General features: G+C 43.0%; 1 protein-coding gene across 3 annotated transcripts in view; it reads left to right on the top strand.

The window, feature by feature from the left end:
• Window positions 1-18,843, top strand: part of SYNE1 (spectrin repeat containing nuclear envelope protein 1) — a 1,478,055-nt gene that overhangs the window by 1,419,013 nt on the left and 40,199 nt on the right. For all 3 annotated transcript variants that reach the window (XM_069234720.1, XM_069234721.1, XM_069234722.1), the window contains 6 exons: window positions 1,925-2,136; window positions 3,087-3,287; window positions 6,327-6,455; window positions 8,197-8,409; window positions 12,463-12,555; window positions 13,667-13,725. In XM_069234720.1, coding sequence (XP_069090821.1) covers window positions 1,925-2,136; window positions 3,087-3,287; window positions 6,327-6,455; window positions 8,197-8,409; window positions 12,463-12,555; window positions 13,667-13,725 — 907 coding nt within the window. The remainder of the gene's footprint in view (window positions 1-1,924; window positions 2,137-3,086; window positions 3,288-6,326; window positions 6,456-8,196; window positions 8,410-12,462; window positions 12,556-13,666; window positions 13,726-18,843) is intronic.

Here is an 18,843-nt window from a genome sequence, read left to right as displayed (position 1 = left end):
CCCTATCTAATACCGAATCACAGTGGTATGTGTGAATGTTTTGTGACCGAAATGCAGTTGCAAACATTCACATTTTACCGCCTACTTCAAGTAGGTGGTAACCCTTACACAAATAAGAAGGGTTCCTAAAGGGTCACCTTCCCCTTCGTGAATATGCGTAAAATATTTTTTTAAGAGCAGGCAGTAGTCCCATGTACCACTGCCTACTCTTAAAAAATGAAAAGAAAACGATTTCTTTTTTTGTGAAACGCATCCCATTTTACTTTAAAGAAAACAGGCTGCATTAAAAAAAAAATATATTGCTTTATTGTAAAGCAATCCCAGACATGGTGGTCTTCTGACCCCAGAAGGCCACCATCCCTGTGATTTTAGCAATTCCTAATGAATCACAAAGTGAGACTCACCTCATTAGTATTCATTAGGTAGGTCTATTTGCGATCCACTGGGAATCACAAAATGTGTAATACACACTTTTGTACATGGGTGTTTCCGATTACCAAATTGTGAAATGCAAAACTTCGCTATGTGGTAATAGCAAACGATTACCTACGTACATCTGGCCCTTGGTAAACATGTGCTAGAAAGATACATGGCTGGTTCATAGACACACCACTTTGGTCCAGCTAGATCTTTAGATGACCTAGGACTTTTTGTGTGATGATATATTGAATCTGGCTACACTTGTTTCCATTAATTCCCCAGTTTTTTCCCCATATTGGATCCTTTGGTGACTCTATGGAAATAGGAATTCACAAAGATGCCCACAAGCATATTAGGTGTAGAACAACTAAAAAAAGAAATGTTTTATTTTATTTGAAAACAGAGTTTATGTAAATGCCATCAATAATGGGATCTATCTTATTTCTTAGTCTAATCTTTGGGATGGATCTATCAAAGACATAGGGGGTCATTATGACCCCGGCAATCGGTGCAGTAGTGGAGGTAGTACTGCCAACAGGCTGGCGGTACATACCATCACTATTATGAGATTGGCGGTTTGGCCAAAGCCAAACCGCCAAGTTAACACACCGACCGCCACGGCGGTAACGACCGTGGCCTACAGTCTCCAGCCCGGCGGCCATCACTAGGCCGCCCATGGCATTATGATACGTTCCACTGCCATGGTTTCCATGGTTTCTGTACTGCCACGGAAACCATGGCGATAGGCACTATCAGTGCCAGGGAATTCCTTCTCTGGCACTGATACACACGCATGCACTCATTCAAACACAATAACACCCCCCCACACACACACACGCACACAACACCCCCATCCCCCTCTCCTGTTGGAGAACCCAACTTACCTGCTTGCAGGGGGTCCTCAGGCAGGAGACGGGACGCGGCGCTGCTGCCAGCAGCAGCGTCCACCAGCAAACCACCGCCAGGCCGTATCATGGAACATGATACAGGAGGCGGCGTTTGGCTGGCTTGGCACTGCTGCTGGCAGCAGCGTCACCTTACCGCCGTCCGCACCATGACCGTAGCCGGAACTACGGCTACAGTCATAATTCAGTGGACAATCGGTAGCCACGGCGATGATATGTTGGCAGTATTCTCCATGGCAGTAGGCGGCATTTGCCACCAATCTTATAATGAGGGCCATAGGGCTTTCTTGTTTGGGTATCTAGTTGGTGAGGAAGTGGTGGGGGTTCCCCCTGTACGTTCCGTGAACTTTGAGCGCAATCCTGTTGAACAGATTTAAATCTTAGCTAAAAGGAGGAAGTGTCACAAATACTTGAATTTTTTGAAAATACAAAAGTACCCATGAGAAGCATATGTGGTATATATGCTGACATTTCCGATTTTTATTGTGCATTGTGATCAGAGGGCTAGTATTCATAAGAACATAATAATATCACAGGTACAGTGAACTATAGTACTTTACTGGGAAATGTCAAAATACTTCTGTCCTTGTTTTTGCTAGGTGTCATTGAACGGTGGGAGTTGATCCAGGCCCAGGCGCTTAGCAAAGAGCTCCGCATGAAACAAAACCTCCAGCAGTGGCAGCAGTTCATTTCAGACCTTAACAACATATGGGAATGGCTGGGAGAGAGAGAGGAGGAGTTGGAGCAGCTGCGCCAGTTGGACGTCAGCACAGATATACAAACTATTGAACTCAGAATCAAAAAGCTAAAGGTTTGGCTCTACCTCTGGATTTTGTCGGCACACTCTGTGACTGGAGGCCTCCATGCTGCTCCCTTTATTTCCTTTCATCGTAACTGTACTGATGACAATTCAACTGTTATTACTCATATTGGTTATCCCCTTTACGTTTCACATTGTTATGTTTGTTTTAATATGTTAACTTTCGAAAGAGGTATTACATCACTCCCAAAAGAAAGCGACTGTTACAATGCAGACAAATTCAAACAGTTCTATCGTCATTAGGACATTTTCATTATTTAATGATTATTTGTGTGCAGGAAGGCACACCTTCCTGCATAAATAATCATTGATGACGTTTTGCTCTTTCTATGTGTGCACACATAGAAAAAGCAAAAAACGAAGAGAAGTAAAAGTATTTCTCCTCATTGCGCCATGCTAACGGCACCCTTGGGGGTAGTGTTAGTTTTTGGAGCTGCTTCAGGTCAATCTGGGTCAGCGTCAAAAGCAATAGGTGTGGCAGTAGAACGCCTACAGCAACACCCATTCCACGTCCCTTTCACGCTAAGTGATGCACGTAACGGGGACCTGTTTACGAGGCGGCATTAAGCCACAAAACGTGGCTTAACGCTGCTTTGTAAATATGGTGCAGGGCTTTGCACCACCGGAGCGGCGCTTAAAGAGATACTCCGGTGGTGCAAGGGCCTCATAAATGAGGCCCTAGGTTTTATGTTGCCTCTTAGGTGGGCTTATGCAAAAACAAACAGGTCAGAATCAACCCTTTTTTGCTAGTTCATCAGCAGAGTGCACTTTTGTCAAAAAGGATGCCAAAGAACGCCCCACACCTGTGGGGGGGACAATACCTACCCATTAAACGGTTTATTAGACCATTAACACATGTCTTAAATTGTCATGGGCATTGATTTTTTTTTATCTCTTGAATATAAATAATTGCATTCTCCTTTTTACGTCTTTCCTCGTAGGAGCTACAGAAGGCAATTGATAACCGAAAAGCCATTATTCTGTCCATTAACTTGTGTAGCTCAGCCTTCACCCAATCTGATACTGCTGAAAGTAAAGACCTCCAGGAGCGCCTCAACCAGATGAACCAACGCTGGGAGCATGTGTGCAGCATGATTGAAGAGTGGCGTGGATTGCTTCAAGATGCACTCATGCAGTGTCAAGTAAGTGATCATGTGCAGTGATTACTTCCTTAAAATGCAAAAGGACGTTTAGCTTTATTTGTTATTTTTCAAAGTAAACCCAGGACATTTTAAGTAGATCCGCAGACATTAGAAGCACAGAGAGAGTATTTTACCTTTTTTATATTCAGTTTCTAGGTTTTATGTGGCTTTGTATCTTTTCTTACCCTGATGTTTTTGTACAGTTTAGTATCACAAATTTTCAGGTTTGCATTTTTGTTTGAAAGTAAATGCAAATGCCATTTTATGTAGCATTTACCTATATCCAAAACCTTAACACTCAAAGATTGGCATATGAGGGAACTGGACACAGAGATTAAGGGCCAGATGTAGCAAAAATAAAAATTGCGACTCGCATTTTGCGAGTTGATGCGACTCGCAAAATGCGAGTCGCAAATTGGAATGCCAGAAAAAAAAGCGATCCGATTTTGCGACTCGCAGCCGGACTCGCAACGCTGTGTGCGAGTCCGCAGTTTGCGAGGTCGCTGTTTGCGAGTGTGCAAAAACGAACTCGCAATTAGCGAGTGGGTGTCGCAAATTGCGAATACCTTCAAAATTGCTTGCAGATGCAGCAGAACACTCCAGAAAGCATACCAGAACACTCTGGAAACACTTCCTGGCACATGATGATGGCATCACAGCCAGGAAGTTAACAAATACACCTGGGAGGAGGGCTCAACAGTGAGCAGTGTCTCTGCCACTCACAGTAGGGTGCTGAGGAGTGGTAGGCACAGCACCATGGACGCAGCAGGGACCAGCCAGGCTGGCAGGAGGGGCAGGAGATCATAGATAACAGCCAGGACAGATTAATGTGGCACATGGCGTTAATGTGCCAAATGACTGGTTGGCATTTTCCTGCCCATGGACAATTTCAACTTGTATATAGTTTCTTCATGACATTAATAAAACAGTTATTTTTGTTCCACTTAACAAATGGTTAATAGGTGAGTATGGTGGGAGTTGACACGTACCGTCCAAAATATTGCGTTGCAATGTGGTCCCGTCTCAGTCTGCCTTGATTAGCTCGACTCCTATCCCCATGATGGCGATGTGGTTGTTCTTTCTCTTCATCATCAGGATCTGGGTCTGCAGGGGTGAGAGGTAGCCCACGTCGGGTGGCTATGTTGTGGAGGATGGCGCATGCGACTACAATTTTGAAAGCGGTAATGGGGGTGTATTGGAGGGCGCCTCCACTGCGGTGGAGGCATCTGAATCTTGCCTTCAGCAGTCCGAAGGTGCGCTCGATCAGGTTCCTGGGCCTCTTATGCGCACTGTTGTATTGCCTCTCTGATTCAGTTCTGGGTGTTAAAAACGGAGTCATGATCCAAGGCCTGAGAGCATATGCACTGTCACCTGTTGGGCACAAAAGTACACGGTTAGGAAGTCCAGATTGTCGTGCACAGTGACCTGTGTGTATGTCTGCAAGTGTCTGTGGCTCTACCTAGGAGGTAACCGTCTCCAAATTCCCCACGTTCCAGGCGTTGATGTATCCCACTATGCCTAAAAATGTATGAGTCATGGGTACTGCCAGGAAACTTAGCTACGATGATAGCAGGGGGGCATATTTGAATGTGTGTCCCATCTACACACCCTATGACATGAGGAAAGTGGGCAATGCGGTAAAAGTCCAGCTTGGTGCTGTTAATTTCTGCCTCATTCCTTGGTAAGTATATGAAGTGAGACATGTGCGTGACTAAGGCATCTAGGAATGCCCTGAGGAACCTTGACACTGCACTTTAGGATACCCCACCTGCCACGGCAATGACCCCCTGATAGCTCCCTGAGGCCAAGAGGTGCAGTGCGCATAGTACTTGCACATGCGTAGGGATGGCGCAGCCACGCAGAGTCTTGTGTTCTAGCTGTGGTTTCAGTAAATCTATTAATTCTAGAATGGCTGTCATAGATCTCCGCTTCAGTTTGCTGAAAAAGAGTCTGCCTGGTTCTATATATCTTCTCCTGTCTGTGGACCCTCCTCCTCCTCTGCTGGGCTGCGTAGACTCTCCTCCTCACTGCTATCAGGTATATCTCCGCCATCTTGAGTAACCCAGATGCCTTCTGGGTCCCCTTTTATACTTTGGTAATGGTTACCACCTGCTCTGAGTTAGTGGTAAATGGGACATGCAAACTGGGCTTTTTGCGACTAGTCGCAATTTGCGAGTTGCAATTGCATAAGGTTTGCGACTCGCAAATTGCGACTTGCAATTTGCGGGTCGCAAAATGGGGTCGCACCGGATGCGACTCGCAAACGGGTCCCATCGCTTTTTGCGAGTCGGAAATGGGCTTTTTGCATCCCATTTCAGATTTTGCACTGTCGCAAATTGCGAATCGGCCCGTTTGCGAGTCGCAATCGTTTGCTACATCTGGCCCTAAGTGATTTCCCTAGCATAGCCTAATGCATTCAAGCAGGTGGCTGAAGTCTAGAATTCTCTTCTCCTATTTTAAAACTTTGCAACATAATCACTAGACCACTTCATAGTACCCAGAGTCGTGAGTTTCCACCTTACACTAGGAGAAAATAATTTTCTGATGTTTTTTAAACTACTATTGCTCGCAATGTGTCCCCTGTAAAACGCATTGAAGTAAATGCTTTAATCTTCCCTACAAGACCAAGTGGCAAGTGTGCGTAATGGATCTAAAATAATCTAAAAATCAGAGTATCTTAATGAGACAGTCTGCACCATGCATTAAAGAGACTGTGTGATAATCGTTTGGCTTCCTCCATGAAAAAGTATAGACCAAGCATAAATATTGAACAAGATTTAAAGAAAATGTGATGCTGTGTTTCTGTGTCCATGAAAGTCTGCCAGATGAGACCTTCCAGATGCTAATATTTACTCTAAATTTGCATATTTACTTTTAGTTCATTTTTCTTTTGTATTTCTTTCTAAAAATACTTGAAACTGCTACTGATTGTTCTGCAGATTAATGTCCGGAAGTGATGCTGTCCCTTAAAATTATTGTGCTTGAAAATGAGTTTATGTATGTTTTGGAAGTCCCTCAATTCTTCTGTCCAATACGTAGGATTTCCATGAGATGAGCCATGGGCTGCTGCTATGGTTGGAAAACATTGACCGGAGAAAGAACGAGATGCTGCCCATCAACGCAAGCCTCGACTCGGACATACTCCAAGACCATCACAAGCTATTCATGGTACATTTACTTTATTTTTCAATGCCACGTGGAACAGCCAGAAAATGTGTTGATATTATTGGTCTGAATGTACTAGAACTTGTTCTTGTGTAGTCGCTTCTGGACGCAGAGGCAAACCTTCAGTCATGATAGCAGCACAGCTCAAATTCTGAGGATAGGTCTGAATTTCCCTTTTTCTTGACCAAGCATTAAATGACTTGGCGGCCATCACATGGAGCACAAACTACTTGAGTGGCTTGCACTTTCAATATGACTTAGCTATAAGTTAAAGCCAACACTTGCGTGCTATTCTTTGTGTGAACAAAGTTGCAATGGAAGTATGTTGAGGCAGATGACATCCAATGACATGGACCTTCTTAACCAAATTTTGTTTAACTCAGAATCGGTACCCGTGTAGGTGTGTACAGATCTGCGCCATTTGTGTCTGTCGTGAATTGATAGCTTTCACATTGCATACTCATCCTTTTTTTGTAGATGCACAAGTCATACTTGCTCTGTTCTTGGAATTTACTTGCAGAGGTGTATACAATATGTAGACAAGGTTATGTAGCAAAATCTAAGTTTCAGATTACCGTGAAAAATATTTTTTTGGCTAGCGTTTGGAGAGAAAAATCCGTAGTTCATCACCTATTTGTGTTGCAACTCCTAAATTGCGTAAATCTTCCAGCTTATTATTTGGGCAACTGTTCAGTCTCACACATGCATTCTGGGTTGCCATTCTTGTAGACAAAGCTCTGCAGGATTAAGATCGCCCTCCTCATATGCAACATTTAACATAAAGTACCTAGGTATCAGTGTTGCCTTTGGTGGTGATCTTGCTACCGTATATTACTGGTTTCAGTTACGAATATGTTTATGTTTTAGTTACCTGAAACAAGGGGCAAGCAGTACAACAACCTCTCTGGTTAATGGAAAGACTTTGTGCCTCATTATAATGGCCAGGTAATGTTTTTGTTGCACTGGCCAAGGCTGATTTCGTCTTGCCAGAAATGGTGGAGGTTGCACAAGCCTGCAACCCTCTAGCTGTCCCTGCTCTGCATACTGGCAGCTCAGCCTAGGGTACCTGCTATTGCGCCCTCCAAGACACAGAGAGCTGGCTCTCTTCTTTTATCCGTAATTAATATGGGTATACTAAGAATTCTGGTATTAAAAATTTTTTGCTCTGATAAGTGGGTAGCTGGGGCAATGCATTCTTCTATATGTTGTTAAATTAGTGGACTTAATATCTTGTAATATATTTTAGAAAATCTATGCATGCCAAAAATAGGTTGATGCTTTTTCATGATTAGCACAGTTACATTTTGTTTGAGGTGACCGGTTCTCAGGGGAACCTATTTGTTTTCACTGAGAGGACCTTGTTATACGGAAGGTGCTTCTGTGTATTGGGATTGATCTATATGGAGATGAACGGGATTGCCAATAAGTAAGTAGAAGTGTACCTCAGTACATATTATATCCTGTCACTTATCCCATGCAGGCAAGATATTTTCTTACTGGCATTTGCCTTAATCCATGCCTAACAAGCTTAATGTTGTGAAAAAAAGCTTTGGTAAATTAGTATTGTGTTTTTCAGTGTGGATCTTAATATGAGTGCTGTTGGTCCTTAATCAGTGCAGTCTTTTTTGTTGCCAGAGTGTTTTCATCAGATAATCAAGAATCAGGACATGTTCTCTGTTTCTGTAATTTGGTTCACATACAAAGTGCTCTTTGTGCCAAAATCTCACTTCATCCTTTGCTACAGCAAATCAAGCGAGAGCTGCTGGAGTCTCAGCTAAAGGTGGCATCTTTGCAAGACATGTCATGCCAACTTCTGGTGAACGCTGAAGGCAAAGACTGCCTCGAAGCCAAAGAGAAGGTGCACGTCATTGGCAATCGGCTCAAAGTGCTCCTGAAAGAGGTCACCCATCACATCAGAGACCTTGAGAAAATCTTAGATATTTCTAGTAATCAGCTGGTAAGTCAATCCACACACCCCAGCATCTAAGCTGACTTCTTGTCCTCACTTCCTCTTATTTACAGTTCCACAAGTACCCATACTCTCTTCAAGCAACAGGAACTCTTTCCATCAATCTAACAAAAAAGTACATGCCAATTTCACCTAACTCTGCTAATCCTTACTATTGTCTTACAGACCTTTATTATGTTTTATTATTTATGGCTGTCAGGCTTTTCTTTCTTTCTTTCTCTCTTACTTTCTTTCTTTCTCTCTTACTTTCTTTCTTTCTTTCTTTCTTCCTCTCTCTTTTCTCTTTCCTTTCTCACAATTGCTGTCTTTTTATTTCTATGTAACTGTATCTCTCAGTTTCCTTTCTCTCTAATGTTTCTGTGTAATCCATGGAAACACACCCTCTGAAATGGTTGTCAGAATGTCTATAACAGAATATCCTCTGGTATAAAAATTGCAGTTCAAATATAATTTACAAAAATATCATCTCATTTTGCCTAATTATTCTGTTATTAACTCCAACAGGGCAATATTTTGTGTACAATATTTAGGCCACAATTTTCTTGTACCTTACCCGCAAAAGACACAACAGTAGGGCGCAAAAGAGAAAGCATTACATAATGGCAAGTGCCTTTACATAGTTTTCACTAGGGTTCTGCCACTCTTTATGCCAGTTAGGTATACCTTACTGAAACATAGTTGTTATTGCCTTGTGTAGCACATGATAAATGCGGGGCTAATGAGAAAGAACATTTGCTTTCAGAAGAATTTTGCTATTTTCTTGGGTTTTAGTGTGTAATTATCTCCATTAAGGTTTTAGGGTGCAGTAGGGTTTGTGGTTGTGAATTATGACTTTTCAGAGACGATTGGGAGATGGTTGGTGAGAAGATTGAAAACTATATTTGCCATAATTGACAAGTTGGATTTAACACCTTGTGTTGTCCCACGTATTCAAATCATGTAGGTTAAGATTGTTTGCTTCCGTTTAGTTATTTAGGCGTTGGGTAAAGTGCAAATTCTATCAATTTGGAATGCTGCAATAAACAAGGAAGGAAATATATTAAGCAACTGACTATATATGAGCCGTGAAGAGTCTATCCAATCTAAGCCAGTTTGATTCTGCCCTCACAGCAGGCTTCCGACCATTCCAGAATTTGGAACCCCGCCATTGGCAATGATTGATCAGACAGTTTTTGGTCTTCGAAGGGTAGTTGCATGCTCAGCAGAGAAGTAATTGATCAAAGATTTATGAGGGACTGCGCTAAGGTTCCACCTTTTGTAGGTATTTGAGTCTTGGTTCCAGCGGCTCCTGTGTATGATGTGGTGTATCTTGAACTTGACCCTAACATCCCTAGAAGCAAGATAGTGTCTTCAGGGTTAGATTCACATTGTCATATTTCCATATGTTCAAATACGTCTTTTTGTCGGGCTTTGAAGTCTTACAAGCTTGCCTGTGAATTATTTTGTCCAGCATGCTTAGATTGCGTTCCAGTAGGGTAGGCATCTTATATCCAGGCATCAACCTTGTGAGTGGTTTGCAAAAGTACAAGATCTTTACGTAGCATGGTGTGTTGCACATTGATGTCTTTGACAACAGCATTGACTGAGGGGCAAATCTGAGGATTGTTTTAAAAGAGATTCCCTTGTACTTGGTCTTCTATGTATGTGCATGTTCCAGTGTGGTGAAAAGTCACTGTCTGAAGATGTTTGACCCACTTCTCACTATTCACTGCCTTTGATGCTATGATTTCATCTTTGGCTGTATTTTAAAACAGGAACCTTTCTGTCATACAGTATTGGGTGTGGTCTAGGTGTCTCTAAGCTGTAAGCTTTGGGAATCATCAGCATACATCTAAAAATGCATCCATCATTGCTTAGTAACCTGAGCAACATGGTATGTGTAGCAACTTGCTAAACGGAAGCATGTTAAGATCTCTGGGATTTACCAGATGGAACCCTGTATAAATATGCAGAATTATTACCTGCACCAGAGCAGAATCAAGTGGATCGGGCTTGTGCCCTCTTAAACAGCCCTGAGCATTCTGGTAGCCTGGACATCAGTATGTCATGATCAAACGCATCATGTCACAGAGAATTTGAAGTTGATCACGTTTTTGAAGGTGATATGGAGATCCACACTTTGGTTAAACAAAGCAAGTTTAGTTTCTCTCACACACTGGAACCCAGATTTGACGTCACACAGCAGATGTATTGTTTAGCATGTTCTTTTGGCTGTCCTGGAGTTTTAATCAGACATTAGATGTTGGAAATTTGTCAATGCTTGACGAGTACAACATAAAGGGTGTTTGCAGAGTATTCTGAATATTGCATGTTTTACATAGACAGTAATTAAATCCTTTACAAGAAATGTGTTGATCACATAGATGATGACTCCAGCAAATAATAGGAATAATTACTCCCCAGCCCTCTGCAAAAAAAAAATTGCTGGATTCATGAGTGAGCATTCAACAATACAGTGACTTGAGTGACAACATTTAGCAATGTCTGATTGTAGGAGGTCAGTGTTCCAATCAGCTGACTCAGTCTCACAGTGACTAAGGAGACATAGCAGAGACATGGTCTAGGCAGCACTCCCCAACCCACCGACCACGCACTCAACCTCGGCTTCATCCTGGACTCATCCCTCTCCATGACCAGACAGGTTAACTCGGTGACCTCGGCATGCTTCAACACCCTCCGCATGCTCCGCAAAATCTTCCGCTGGATCCCCACCGACACCAGGAAGACCGTCACCCACGCCCTCGTCACCAGCCGCTTGGACTACGGGAACACTCTGTGCGCCGGCATCACCACCAAGCTGCAGAGGAAACTCCAACGGATCCAGAACGCTGCCGCACGACTCATCCTGGACATACCCCGCCACCACCACATCTCCGTACACCTAAAGAGACTCCATTGGCTCCCAGTCAACAAGAGGATCACCTTCAGACTCCTCACCCACGCACACAAAGCCCTTCACAACCTCGGACCCAAACTCATCAACAACCGCGTCTCCTTCTACACTCCTCCGCGCACTCTACGCTCGACCGGACAGGCCCTGGCAGCCGTACCCCGCATCCGCAAAGCCACCGCCGGAGGAAGATCCTTCTCTTTCCTGGCAGCGAAGACCTGGAACTCTCTGCCCAGCCACCTTCGCGCCATACCTGATCACCTCTCCTTCAGAAAGCAGCTCAAGACCTGGCTCTTCGAGCACTGACCCCCCCCCCCCGAGCGCCTTGAGACCCTTTATGGGTGAGTAGCGCGCTTTATAAATACGAATGATTGATTGATTGATAGTAATCTATCCATCCTGCGCTCCTCACGTTGTACTGTCTTTAAGTGGAAGATACCTGGTATAACACTCATTTGGGGGATGTAGTATTCCAGTTTCGTACTTTATATTTGATACTAAGGGTCATTCTCATTATGATGTAGTTGCTTTAAGTACTTTGTTTAAAAGTTTCTCCTTCCTCTTCCCTCCCCCTAAAAAAATAATTCAAATTTATTTCAGGTACAAATTGTTAGCAAGTAAGCCACTTCCAATTACGCTCATTATTTATAACGAATTTACAGTGAGAATAAAAATCACATTAGTCAATCAGAAACACAGAGGCTTTGTGTTGATTTGCAAGCTGCTGCTTGTACGGCATACATCAGTGCTTGGCGGACTTGTGCATTCAATTTCACGTGGAAATATTTCACTTCGGGATGACAGTTGTACACTAAAGAAATTCATTGCAGAAGTGCAGTTTGATCTGACATCTCAGATGTGATTTTCGTGACGGATTTGTCTCAAGCTCAGTAGTTCCACGTTGCACACAGTGGAGGATCAAGGTAGTTCGGGCTGTAGATGTGTCTAAAGACTTGATCAGGAAAACGTGTTTTGAGAAACCCCACTTTTTCTGGGCCTCGGCTTGACAGATCACCCCAACTTATTGAAAAACAAAAAACGCTGTTAATATGGAAACTAGGTCCTAATTATAACTACCTACTGGCAACCACCAGTATATACCACCTTTGTGAGGTTTGGCGACTGTATAACATCTCTTCCTTTGAACCTAGGAGTTGTCATCGTGGTCCTCAGCTGATGAACTGGACACCTCAGGATCATTGAGCCCAATGTCTGGCAGGAGCACGCCCAGCAGACACCGAACGGTAATGGCAAGCTCACCACCTACCCGCCATGCACAGGGGCACTGGCGGGAGATGGGGAAGTATTCAGCTCCTACGTGCAGTAGATCATTCAGATGTCTTGAGTGGTCCCTTCCATTAGAACTAGCGCAGCTTTAGAACACAAAGGTCAGCCCAGTACACCTCACTTCAGGCAGCTGCCCTCTGACACTCCTGCTACACCCTGCATGAGACGGGACTACAGAAACTCCCTGGGTTTTTAATTTTCCTTGTTTTAATCCAGCTGGAGTTTACGTCTTTCTTTACAGTTCTGTTAATTGATTTTTATTAATATGTTCTGTTTCTTTGTAGAACTACGTTTAATTTGCATTTTTTTTAAATAACACCTGTAAGTTCTGTCCTGATGAGCTTCGGTGATTTCCATTTGGGTTTTCTACATCCTTTAGATACCTGTAGTCCTAGTGACAGAATGTGGAAGGAACACTGGCTTTTCTGGGGCTGTGAGTATGAGGGCATTGTTTTGGGGGTTCATACAGCTTTCATTAAACTATGAGAGCCGAATAAAAGCCCCATCGTTGATCCATGGCAAACGGAACTTTCATCAGAATAAATGTAAAAAAAAAGTTAAGAGCGGCTGAAAATATTTACAAAGACAACAGAGATTTCATACTATTTCAGCCTTTTTTTAAAATATATTTTAAGCTAAAATCAACTGTAATTGCGAACAATGTGTGAATTAGATGAAAAGACTGTCACCGCAGGAATGCAAAAACATAGCAAAGCATTTTCCAAACACAATATAAGTTAATTGGAAAGTCCTCATGAGTGAATTTTAGTGCAGAAATGTCCCAAAAGGTTCTCCTAACTTTAAATGAAAGCTCTGTTTGTGCACTGAAGCCTACTGGCTATTGATGACGATACACAGGCACGATGTGGACTGTTCTGGGGTTTCACACGGCCGAAAATGTTTTCGGTAGGGGGTAGAAAAGCCAGTTTCCTTGGTTCATGGGAATTAATCACCTCATTTGATTTGTTTTCCTTTGCTGCTCTTTTACTTTTATTTTCATCAGTAGCTTGTCTTTATTTGCCTGGACTGAACATTCTTCTTTCTTTACCCCCTGTTCATTGCAAACAGCCACGGGGCAAATGTAGTCTCTCACAGCCTGGACCCTCTGTCAGCAGTCCACACATCAGGTACCTTAATCTCCTGGTTTCCACACTCTGCTCTAGAACTCAAAGAGGATGATGGAAATTGTCCATGTGACGCTTTTACTCCTGGCCTGTCTGCCTGTTCTCGGCTGAAGTAAGCTGCAAGCATCCGATTGAAATAGTTCACCAACTCAGCACGTTAAGGCTCTAAAATAAAAAATAAACTGCACAGTTGTATTTGAATCTTTTATATTCTGAGCAGAATGAAAAGTCACCCCATTCTAGCTTAAAAAATGTGCCAAGATGTTTTCTATAGCACTTTGTACGACTGGCTTGCCAAACACTTAAGATCATTTTGGGGGGAAAAAAACTTGAAAATATCCAAATTAAGTTCATGGCACTGAGTTGTTTTCATCATCCTCTTTATTTCTAGATATTTATAGTAGAACTGACAAAACCCACCTTCATGAGCGGAACACACGTTTCTTGTATTCATAGACCGCTGATGTTCCCTTCATTTTGTGGATTTTTACCTCATTGCTTCAACAATTAGTCAGGATTTACAGTGGCTCCTCCTGGAAATCCAGTGGCTTGGATTTGTTTCTTCTGTATTCTGCAGCTCTAGTGCCTTGCCAGATAACACACTAACATTTCTCTAATCATATAATTGTCTCTCTTTTTCGGCAACAAGCCTTTCATTCCTCTCTGTACCCACTGGAGGGCAGTCTTGCAAGGCAGCTTTTTACTTTTCGTCTTCTGTGATGCAGTTGGTCAACCCTGCAGCAAACGATGCTTTTGCATCCTCTGTTCTCGTGTCTATGTGAGCCCCCTCGAGCACATCTGTGTGTACGTATACGCGTGATTGCCCCTGTGTTCGTTATTTCACAGCCCAGTATTAAAAACATTCCTTCACATGTTCTCTTCCATTTGGAATGTACCATTCAACTCCATTCACATGACACTCGCATTTTTTACTTGATCTTTTGTTACATGATATTCCGCTGAAGCGAACCGTAAAAGAACACGCGCACTTAGAACAGGCTCGGAATATGTTTCCTTTGGTTGAAATGCAGGGAAACCACAGAACCGGGTTTATCTGGTCATGCATGATTATATGTTTCAACATATAAATGGTTCAACATCGAAATAGTTTCAACCAGTTAGATTTTGGAGGAATATTGCCCAGAATATTTCTCACAGAATTGGGGGTGGTGGGGCATGATAAAGACATGGTTGTATAGACACATCTAGCTGCAGGAAGGAACCGTACAGCCCTGAAAATAACCTTCATTCAAACCCCTCTACCATTGGAATGTGTATTTACTGCTCTCGGGATGCACCAGAAATCGCTTGAGTTATACAGATGGTTGTCGCACGTCGGAAACATAAGTGGTGAGATTCTCTCCCGATGCTGTTGTTTCTCATAGTGGGGTTACGCAAAATATTGAGGTGCAACTGTAGAATGTGATGAGGGATCCCCGAGACTCCCATATCTAATAGATATCATGCGGCTTTAGGCTGAATAGGGTGCAATGCTGGGAGTAAGGGGCCTCGTGCACTACAGGGGATGTCAGTACGTCCCTGGTGTCTCTGGGGAAAATGCCCAGCGTGGACTGAGTCCCCTGAATTTGGATATAGCAGACCTGTACTGAACAAAGGCTTTCTTAAATGAGTGTGTCCCGCTGGCAGCTACAGGCTGTGCTTAGAGAGTAAGTGGACATAACAGTTGAGCAGGATTTTAGAGTAGAGATGCCAAAACCTCTCCAAACCTGCTAGACTGTAAGGCACATAGTTTATAAAACCCATTCATTTTAAATGGTCCCAAAATCCTACCCTAGAGAAGATTAGGCTTTCTGGTGCACTAGATGTTGGTGCAGAACAGAAATCCTGTATACTTGCAACAGTTCACGAGTACAAAGGAGTTCTGATCACAGGTAAAAAATAAATGAACATCCTCAATAATAACATTCGATTGTGAATCCCTATCAGCATACTTGAGGCTGGATGGCCAGCCCCCCCTGGCGGAAGTATTCCCTCTGAGTTTCCCACGGCCAGAAGTGCTCACAACTAGGAGCCGGGGAGGAACTTTCTAGAAGCGAACTGTTGGACTGAGTAGCAGCTGTTGGCAAGCCAGTCTAATACTAGGGCCAGCAAGCACTGTTCGGCGGACTGGCCTAAATAGCATCTACATCAATACCGCCCCATTTGAGTTAATAATTGAAAAACTAAATCAGTGGGACCGTGTTTTCGTAAATGTTATTTAGGGCACAGCATGTCTGATGGTACTTCTGCACTTGACATTTCCACAGACTGTGGGACTTGGGTAGTGCTCTGGTTAGGCTCTCCGGCATTTCCTTGGCCTGGTATGGCAGTGTAAGCTTCAGAGACAGGTAAGTTCTATACACCCCAGGACTCCCAGCTCTTGGCTGGTCTTAGTGGGGAATCTAAGAGACCAGCCACACTCATCCACACTATCCAGCAGACAGGATGGGTGTTTCAGTCCTCTGCAAAGCAAGGGGAAAGGAGCTTTTGTGCATAGCCATTTGTATAAGGTTGACTAGGGATACAGGTATAGGGTTTTGTCTTCCTACCCCCAGTGGTAAAGTGGGATGCAGGGAAACCCTCAACCGGCATGGGGCCATCAATCACGTTTTAGAGGCCTGCAGCACACATAGAAAGAGGAAATTGCCTGTTCCTTCTTGTAGATAAACAATCATCCCTGCTGCACAGACACCCTTGCACCATGGCTCAAGGATGCCTACGTTGGTGCTAGGCAGCACTTTGTGTGCCAGTGCAGAGAAAAGTACAGGGATGCATCTATTTCCTTAAATACAACGCATCCCTGCACTTTCAAAATGACACGGCGCAGCAAGCTGGCTTGCAGTGCCACACTGTCATTCATTTCTTTTCTAAATGAGCCCTCCTAAGTGTTTTTCCACCCTCATCTTTCCATAAAGATTCATAATAACAATACATACATTAAACATATATTGCCTTTTGGTTATACCCCTTCATCCATTTATCCGTCCAAGAGTCATTCACAGTTTGCTTCAGTGCACCACGACAAACAGCATGAGGAATGGGTCAGCTGACTTCATTGATTTGTTGTATTGCACTGTGAGTGATGGCATTTCTGCCTGATTTGTGCACAGCCAACTGAAAGAAAGTGTACTTCAGTGCCAATATTGGTGTACCCGGGCTCCTGGCCCTCTTCATTTTTTATAAGTGTTTTTGTCAATAATATATTCATATTCCCATTTTTTTTTTAATTGTTTGTTTTCCGATTATCTTCACAAATTCTTGTTTTCTCTTGCAAAAGGATCAGTAAGTCACTGCAAGCATTTAACACTTTCAAAAGGATCCAAAAACAGCGCAGTCTGGTGGATGCAGCACAGAGTCCTGAGGAACAGTCCATAGTCACAGTAAACATGACAGTTACTAAGGGCTGCAGCCTGCAAAGTGGATATAGAAAGATGACCACATTATTCTACTCGAACTGCAGATTATTATCTCAATGTGACTCAACCTATGAAAGAGGTTCGTTCTCGTCACCCAGTATAAACTCAATTTGTAGCCACTGACCATGGAAAAGTAGCACAAAACATACAGCCATGCCGCTCTACCTTTTCAACCTCCTGGTAGGGTAAGAATGAGTGGTGAGCCAGGTGTAGGGAAAGGAAATGAACACATTTTTGGAGGGTGAGGAAGCTCTGCGGGGTACGTGGTTGCACTGAATTCAGTGTTGGCTTGTTTGTAGGGTAAAGTTGGGTCCACAAAGGATAACATCCTGCAAATGAGGGAGAATTTAGAAGGATGCAAGTTAACTTTACCATAGAAATCAGAATCCCCGTGCCTGGCTATACTGTCTTATAGCGATTTATGAATAAGGTAATTGTTTTAAATTCATTAGAGCCAGCTCAATAAAAAATATTTGTATGTCATGATTGTGTAGTAAAATAGCTTTAGTCCTTGTCCAAAGTGCAAGAAGTTATGTTAAACATTGTAAGCACGCCAAATAAGTAGAACAGAAAGAGTAAGCAAAAACCATACGTTTTATTTAAAAAAACGAAAGATTTAAACTTAATGTAATTTTCTTTACGCTTCAGTGAGTGTAGATAACGTTCCAGTATAGTAACAGTAGCTAAAGCACAGATTCCTTATCCCATCAACATTCAAATCCTGTATGGTGGCCGCAGGCAGACATCACTGCTAGAAATTCAGATTACCTGGTTTGGAATTGATACATTTGTCACTAACACATGTCTGAAACCAAGTTAAAGACATGTTTGGCATCAATGAAATGAAGGACAAAATAAAGAGGACATTTCGGTATAGGGTCCATTTTTATTTTGAAAACCACAATGGTTTGCATACAGGCAAAATACATCTCATAACATATTAAGCACCCGTCCATTGCAGTAGCAGCTGCCCTTTGATAAAGTTCACAAGGGAGTAAGGGAAGGTAATACTCATAGACCCCCTTTTCTGCTATGTGATCAGATGTCGGTTGTCTTCTTTAGCCAACTATTTGCTGAAGTTGATCAGTTTTAAAGTATACAGCTTATGTATGGAGCCTGCTAGGCTGTAGTTAAATGTATACCACTTATTAAGTGTTTATGTTTTATTAAAATCACTATGGAGCTAGGGGGCATCTCCATCTTTTCACCCCCACTATTCCTGGACTGCCCACTATCACCAGAAAGAATAAGAAGTGATGAACATCTAGGTACATTGGTAGATCTGCTGGAGACATCTAGTTACAGATTCCTTACCTTAGAATTTCCCTCAGGCGTCAGTCTAAATCTGGAGATTTTTCTTGAGCAGTACCCCTGTGCTCCGTTAGGTGGTGTTGATTGGTTCTGTGTCGGTCATCAGTATTGTCTGCACTGGATATGATGTTGCAGGTCCTATATAGATGCCACCCCGGTGCGCTGATGTCAGTTCTTTTCTCTCTGTGCCAGCCAGCGCTGATCTGATGAAAGCTACTCCTCAGTCAGTTTTTGACTGCCCTTTTTTCAGCTTTTTGTCGAAGATTTTTTGAGTTGTTAACTTCTGGTGTGTCAAAGAATGTCATTGAGGAAGACCGGGTTCAAGCCCCATAGGTCCTGTCATCGAACGATGTCCATGATGAATCAACACTTCATGTGCCTTTGATGCCTGGAG

Source organism: Pleurodeles waltl, chromosome 5 (assembly GCF_031143425.1).
Source record: "Pleurodeles waltl isolate 20211129_DDA chromosome 5, aPleWal1.hap1.20221129, whole genome shotgun sequence".
In the NCBI taxonomy this organism is placed as follows: Eukaryota; Metazoa; Chordata; class Amphibia; order Caudata; family Salamandridae; genus Pleurodeles; species Pleurodeles waltl.
This window is presented reverse-complemented; position numbering and strand designations above follow the sequence as displayed.